This window comes from Psammomys obesus, unplaced genomic scaffold (assembly GCF_907164565.1).
Source record: "Psammomys obesus unplaced genomic scaffold, mPsaObe1.curated_primary_1811, whole genome shotgun sequence".
Lineage (NCBI taxonomy): Eukaryota > Metazoa > Chordata > Mammalia > Rodentia > Muridae > Psammomys > Psammomys obesus.
This window is the reverse complement of record NW_026596152.1, coordinates 1333583-1341200: the sequence shown is the minus strand read 5'-3', so window position 1 is coordinate 1341200 and position 7618 is coordinate 1333583. Positions and strand designations below refer to the sequence as shown.

At 57.0% G+C, this 7618-nt stretch overlaps 1 protein-coding gene across 1 annotated transcript in view; it reads right to left on the bottom strand.

The window, feature by feature from the left end:
- The window catches only part of Dnah2 (dynein axonemal heavy chain 2), a gene marked incomplete in the record, with an annotated part of 99039 nt that overhangs the window by 26482 nt on the left and 64939 nt on the right, over positions 1–7618 (bottom strand). Inside the window, 8 exon segments of the mRNA XM_055593991.1 lie at positions 3034–3204; positions 3417–3662; positions 3851–4003; positions 4288–4415; positions 5938–6118; positions 6429–6618; positions 6941–7044; positions 7307–7495. Coding sequence (XP_055449966.1) covers positions 3034–3204; positions 3417–3662; positions 3851–4003; positions 4288–4415; positions 5938–6118; positions 6429–6618; positions 6941–7044; positions 7307–7495 — 1362 coding nt within the window.

Below are 7618 nucleotides of genomic sequence, written 5' to 3'. Positions count from 1 at the left end.
AAAAAAAAAAAAATTAAAAATCTGCCAGGCTTGGCAGTGCACGCCTATTGATCCTAGCATTCCGGGAGGCAGAGGCAGGTGAAGCTCTGTGAGTTCAGGGCCAGCCTGGTCTACAAATGGAGTCCAGGACAGCCAATGCTACACAGAGAAACCCTGTCTGGGAAAAACAAAAACCAACCAAACAAAGCCTCTTGCCTGCAGAATCTGGCTCAGTGGGCCCTCCTCTTCCCTCCCCTCCTCCCTCCCACTGCCGGCATCTAGCGTCCTCCTCTCAGGTGTTTCGTAAGCTTTGGTCTTCCTCTCATTCGCACTATTCCTCACGTAGCCAAAGCTGGCCTTGAATTCCTGCTTCTCCTGCCTCTGCTCCCAAGCTCTGTTTATATTAGATTCTGCAGAAGAGGAGAAAGTGGACGCTCTGAGTGTGGGTGTGGGCTGAGAGGCCGTGAGCGCAGCAGCCCTGGGGAACACTTCTGGCCTTCCAGGCACGTTTCAGCCCTTCCGCTGGGGTCAGGATTCCCCAGAGAGAATTCTCCCAGTCTCCCGTCTGGATGCCACTGTTCCGCAGGCTGGGAGATGACAGAGAGCAGGAGGTCTGTGCATGCTCCCTCCACGCACTCTGCACTCCCGCTCAGCCCCGCTGCTCCCTGGGCTTGGCGCTCGCTCGCGCTTTCACCTTCGCTGTGCAGTGGGGCGGGCAGCCACTAAGACACCGTTAGAGATGCCGCAGCCTTTTCTGCTCTGAGACAGTCTTCTGGGCGGCCTTCTCACTTCCCATGTAGACCGCACTGATCTCGCACACTTGGTGATCCTCCTGCCTCTGCCTTCCGAAGTGGGGACTGCAGGTGAGCACCTCCAGCCCTGGCTGAGACCTTCCCGCTTCTGGACCAGCTCCCCTCAAGAGCCCTCCCTGCTCTCCTCAGACGCCACAGACGTCAAGCTGACACTGCCTCTCTGCCTCCGCTTCTGTTTCTAAGGTGGGCCAAGTGCCTCTGGGAGCTGTCTCTCGCTGTCTCCCTCTCCTCCTCCTTGGCCCTTTGGACATCATGCATGCATTCTATTTATTTATTTATTTATTTATTTATTTATTTATTTATTTATTTATTGGTTTTTCAAGACAAGATTTCCCTACATAATCCTGGCTGTCCTGGACTATCCTGGCTATTGCTTTGTAGCCCAGGCTAGTCTTGAGCTCACAGAGATCCGCCTGCCTCTGCCTCCCCAAGTGCTGGGATGATCGGCATGCGCCACCAGTGCCCAGCAGAAACCAGTCTTGTCCTGAGTTATAACTGACTTTCCTTAGCTGGAAGTCCTCTGAATCGCCATCACGGACAGTTTTGGTTTGCCTTCCCCATTTATCATAGTTTTATTTTTAAACAAAGATGTATTTATTACTTTTCTGTGTATGTTTCTGTATTCATGTATGTGCATGGGTTTATGCATTCCATCTGCACGCAGGAAGCTGTGAAGGCACAGGTCCCCTGAACCTGAGTTACGCGCTGTAAGGAGCTGTCGTGTGGGTGCTGGGACTAAAGCTGGGCCCTCTACAAGGACAGCGAGTGCCCTCATCAGTCTGTTACACACACACACACACACACACACACACACACACACACACACACACGTAGGTCTGGCTGGTCTGGCACTCACAAACTATCTGCCGCCCACCTCCTGGGAATTCTGAGACTACAGACAGCCACAAGCATGCCTGGACATTCCTATAAACTCTAGTCACTTTTTCTCTAATGCAGTTTGCTAGCTGGGCTTAGTCACGCATGTCTGTAATCTCAGCACTCGGGGAGGCAGAGGCAGGAGGATCTCTGTGAGTTCGAGGCCAGGTTGGTCTACAAAGCAAGTCCAGGACAGCCAGGGCTACACAGAGAAACCCTGTCTCGAAAAAACCGAAAGCAAAACAAAACAACAAAAAACTATCCACTACAGTTTGCTTAAAGTCTCTCTCTTATTTCCTCGAGACTGTTAAAGATGGCTATCTGCAGTCTTCTCTTGGACTTCCGTTACTGGAAGCTTGCACAAACGGCGGCCGCTCTGTGGCCCTTGCTCTGCGGCGCCCATTTTGCTTTGCGGTGCCCACCCACGCTCAGGCCTGCACTGCCCTCTTGGCTTGTGCTGGCTTTGGCATTTGTTCCTCTGGGCCTTCGCTCCTCCCTTCACTTCTGCCAGCCACCTGGGGGCACTGACAAGCTACATGATTAACTGAGGCTGAGCTGAAGGCTTTGCCCCTGCCGTCCATCGCCGGGCCTAGATGAGCACGTGTCTGTCTTTTCTGAACATGTCTTTCCATGATGTGATTTGTCATTCCCTGTTGATTGACAGCCTGTACCTGTAGACGATTCTTCTATAGCCTCGGGCTTTCTGTTCCAGAGCCACGCGTGGGCTCTTCCCTTCCTATCCCTGGTGCCTTGGACTGACAGAATTCCCATGGATAAAAAAGCCAGTATTGGAACCTTCTGGTCTCTCAGGTCCCCTCACTCACCATCCCCGCACCAAAGCCCCCGGAATTCTTGCCATCTTAGCAAGGCACTAAAAAGAATGTTTTGGGTTTTTATTCCCCTAGTGTTTTAACCCAGCATTTTGGCCGTTTCAGCTGAAAAGATAGCTCAGAGCGCGTGGACCAACACGGTGCACCTCCCCCGCCCCCCTGCTCTCACGCTCCACAGTTCCAGGGAACTCTCCTCAAAATTCCCACCAAGGGACAGCAGCGGGGCTCACGGAACAGCCAGTGACTTAAAGGATCTGCTGAGTACAAGTTGACCTGGGCCTCACGTGGTGGCCCAGGGGGAGGCAGAGGCAAGGCAATCCCCGTGAACAGGAGGCAGCCTTGTCTACACAGGGCGTTCCAGGTCAGCCAGGGCTACACAGTGACACCCTGTCTCTGAATAAACAGATAAATGCAGTTAGTGAGCCAGCGAGTGATGGAGCAGAGAGCAAGGTGGGCAGGTAAGCCTGCAGGAAGTGAGGCAGAGAGGAAGCTGTTTGCCTGTGTTCAGCAGGAGCCACTGTGTTACTCAGTCACACCTGGTAAATGGTGAAAGTATGAATGAAGTTCGGGGATTCACACTTCCTGTTCCCAGATGCAAGGTCACACATGAGATCAAAGCATAAATACTGGGCCAGCAAGTAGCTCAGCGAGTAGAGTGCAGGCACCTGCAGCCAAGCCTGCCGATTGGAGTCTAACTCCGGACCCACCTGGTGGAAGGGAGAACCGGCCCCGGTAAACTGTCCTCCGACCTCCACGCAAGCAAACAAAATCAAAATAATGTTTGTTTGTTTTTAAGCCGGGCGCAGTGGCACACGCCTTTAATCTCAGTGCTTGGGGAGGAAAAGGCAGGAGGATCTCCAAGAGTTTGAGGCACAAAGTGAGTCCAGGACAGCCATGGCTTCACAGAGAAACCCTGTCTCGAACAGAAGGAAGGAAGGAAGGAAGGAAGGAAGGAAGGAAGGAAGGAAGGAAGGAAGGAAGGAAGGAAGGAAGGAAGGAGAAAGACAGAGAAAGGAAGGAAAGGGAACAAAGCAAATACCTTGCCGTAGTCGATGACTGGCAGCTCGATGTTGGGGAAGAGGTCCTGAACGATGGCGTTGAACAGGGGCACGTCCACGGAGGTCAGCTTGGCGATGTTCATGTCCCTCATGGACAGCAGCAGGACCTGCACGGGGCCGGGCCAGGGCCAGAGTCTGTCCCCAGCCGCACACAGCAGTCAGGTGACTCGGGGACAAAGCTTGAGCTGGCGGGTGGGGCCTCGGGGCCTCGGGGCCTCGGGCATGGAACCCCCCCCCCCCGGCTGTGCCGACGCCACCAGGCCAGTGCCAGCAGAGCAGAGGGGCGAGGGCCTACCTCTTCATCAGACAGGTCGGGCTGCAGCCGGCGCTTCTTGCCCGCGTAGCGCAGGAGGGACGTGAGGGCGCGCAGGCCGAAGTCATAGTGGTCTTGCCGGGACAGCTGCTGCACGGCCAGCGAGTACAGCGTGTACACCTTCTTGGCCAGGGTCTGCGCGCAGAGGCCGCGGCTCAGCCCCACGAGCCCCCTTTCATGCGGGGCAGCTGGGCACGCAAGAACGCGGGCAGGGGCTGGAAGCACCTAGAAGGCGCTCCGGACAACTCTAGGTCCTGCGGACTCTGCTGCCGACGGGCGGGCGCCATGGAGGCCACACACCCCACCTCCCTCCGGCCCTGCTCCCCGGCTTCACCTCCCACCGACAAGGCTCCGTTCTCGGGGAGACACACAGGCTCCTCTGCCGGGGAGTAACCAGGCCGGGGACACAGGCTCCTCACCTTGCAGTTGCCAAAGCCCTCCCCGAAGAGAATGATCTCCGCTATCAGCGTGGAGTCGGGCACCACCATGGCGATCGGGCGGAACATGGACTTGAGGTTCTCCGGAAGCTCTGTGCGGCCGGCGTAGCCTGCAGACAACCGAACTTCAGAGCCTCTCTCCCCACAGCCCAGCCCGCCTGGCCCTTACCCCTAACTTTCTCCCTGGCTCTAGCTCCAAGGTGGCATCCTTCCGGGTCTCCATTTTGATTTTGTGTCTGTGGTTTCATTTTTTTTTTTTTAATTTAAGTTCTTTTTTAAATTTTATTTTATTTTATGTGCATTATGTCAGATCCCTTGGAATTGGGCATAGGACAGTTGTGAGCTGCCATGTGGGTGCTGGGAATTGAACCCGGGTCCTTTAGAAGAGCAGACAGTGCTCTTAATCACTGAGCCATTGCTCCAGCCCAAAATTAAGTTTTCATTTTCTTAAGATTTATTTATTTTATTATGTATACAGTGTTCTGTCTTCATGTACGCCTGAATGCCAGCAGAGGGCACCAGCTATCATTATAGATGGCTGTGAGCCACCATGTAGTTGCTGGGAATTGAACTCAGGACCTCTGGAAGGGCAAACAGTGCTCTTAACCTCGGAGCCATCTCTCCAGCCTGTGGTTTCATTTCTTAAACTTTGTATACTTAGTTACCTGGACACTTCAGCCATCAGTCAAACCAAAGGCCAGTTAGAAACCTCTGTCTCTGGTCAGATGACACAGCGTTGCTTCCTACACCGGATACGGCTGCACTTCAGTTACCTGATCGTTACCTACGCCTGTGCTTTGCTTCCTACACCTGGTTACAGTTTTGTCACCTGGTTGCTACTCAGTTATGGGTTTTTTGTATATAAAACCTGCCTCAGGAGCAGCCTGTCCCGGTCTGGCCCCGTCTATTATGGCCCTGAGGCCGAAACTCCATACATGGGAGCCTTTCATTTCCCAAAAGGGACAGGCAGCAGAGCAGGGGCCTAGCCCACCAGGAAAAGTGGCTCTGCCTTCAAAGACCAGGGCTCCGTCCAGACACTAAGGCATCAAGCCCGTCGGGAGGACAGGAAGTGTGCCCCTCCTCTCCTTTCATGTTCCCCTTCTCTGCCTTGTTGCTGAAATTTGGATCTGAAATGTCCCCTAAAGGCTTTGTTCCTAAAGCAAAGGTTCGGAGGTAGAGTCTTCTGGAGGCCGTTAGCTCACAAGGAGCCGGACCTCTCACAGGGCTGTTTCCGGCGGATTTCTAGCTGCTGCTTTAGAAGGGGCAGTCTACCTGAAGGAACTAAGTCCCCAGAGTACAGCCACGAAGCGGTGACTGTCCCCCTCTCCCCATCCCTCTTCCCTCCCTCTCTTCTCCACATCACCCTTCCGTGGCGCCCTGCCTCGCCCTCACGAACAGCGGGCTGTGGGTGAGGCCGTGGGTGAGGCCGTAGGACCAAAGCGCCCTTTCCTTTCTTAGAGCACATCCTCCTCGGGGGTCAGTCCCAGCAGGGACAGCTGGCCGACGGTGGTCTTTGTCAGCTGGTTCCTAGCTAACACGTGGCCGTGGCTGAGAGGCCAGCCACCCAGTACTGATCCCCAATTCTTCCCTCCCCCGCCCCCCTGGGCCTCGAGGCCCCGCCCCGCCCCCTACCGGGGTTCATGGTGATGAAGATCCCACAGGACCACACCAGGTTTATCTCAAAGCCCTCGAAGTAGAAGCGGCTGAGGTTGGCGGTCAGGGCGGACAGGATGGACAGGATCTGCTGCGCCACCACGGACAGCACCTCGATGTTGATGCGGTTGAACTCGTCAAAGCAGCCCCAGGCCCCCGTCTGTGGAGAGAGGGGGGCAGCCCAAGGTTGGGGGAGGGAGGGAGGCAGCCTGAGGTGGGGGCGAGGGGAGGGGGTGCGGGGCGGCCGGAGCAGCAGCGCAGGGCTTGCGGCTGGGGGAGGCTAGAACACCCGTGGGCTGGAGCTTGTGAGCCCCAGCAGCTCCTGGGTGCGAGGCAGGTGTGACCAGGGCTTGCAGGGGGCGCCGAGGGAGGGGTTCCCTGTGTTGTGCAGGAGCTGCCTGGCGGGCCTGACTCTGGCAGCCGCCTTCGGGCCTAAGGGGTGTGGGAGGGCTGTGGCGGCGGGCACCGACCTGCGCCAGCCCCGAGTACATCTTCCCCATGGACTTGTAGTCCAAGCCCTCGGAGCAGTTGACCACGATGACGTAGATGCCCAGGGCCTTGCCCAGGTCCTTGACGGTTTCCGTCTTTCCAGTGCCCGCCGGGCCTTTGGGGGAGCCGCCGCGGTGAAGGTGCAGGGCCGTGGTCAGCGTCATGTAACATCTGAGGGCGTGGGTGTGGCTGGGTGGACCCGGCACCCTGAAGCCCCCAGCACCCCCCCCATCAGTCAAGGTCATGTAACATCTGAGGATGTGGGCGTAGCTGGGCCGTCCCGGCACCCCTCACCCCCCAGCACACACACACACGAATACATGCACACACACACACACACACACACACACACACACACACACGTGCGTGCACACACACACACACACACACACACAGCAGTGAAGGTCATGTAACATCTGAGGACGTGGGCGTGGCTGGGCGGTCCCGGCACCCCTCCCCCCCCAGCACGCGCTCCCCCCCACCAGCGGCAGACCTGTCTGTCAGCGGCGTGATGACCAACCGGCCAGAGTTCCCCAAGTACTCGTAGCCGTACTGGAACTGCGTGTTGGTCTGGCGGATCATACAGTCATCCACGTCCTGAACGACGGGACAGGCCCGGGCTTAGGGTAGGAGGAGGGGGGAAGCCACGGCGGCGGGGCGGTCGGGGGGCTTCTGAGTTAACGGGAGGGGCTTCAGGGCCAAGACAGAGGGCGGACACCACACCGTTCCCCGCCGAGCGGCCCCAGGGAGGACCGTCCCTCCCAGGGGGGGTGAGGAGGAAGCTGTGAGGGCGGAGGACTGGGGAGCCTGCAGGGCGCCGTGGCTGGGGCGGTTTGGGCTGAGGGGCAGCGCCCACTACCTTCTCCCAGTAGAAGCGGAGCTGGCTGAGCCAGTCAAAGGCGTTGACGTCCATGAGGCCGCTCTTATACAGCTTCTCCAGCACGTCGCGGGCGTGGATCTCTATGGTCACCAGAGCCACAATTTTAAGCCTCATGATCTTGGTCAAGCTCCCCCTGATGGCTTCCGAATACTTGTTGAGTATCGACACCTGTGGAACAGCGACAAGGACCAGGGCTGAAGGGCACCAACCGCTGCCGCCCGGGTGCTGCCGCCCGATGCTAGAATCCCGTATCCACCATCCACTCCGGGAGCCAGCTCTGCTCCACGATTC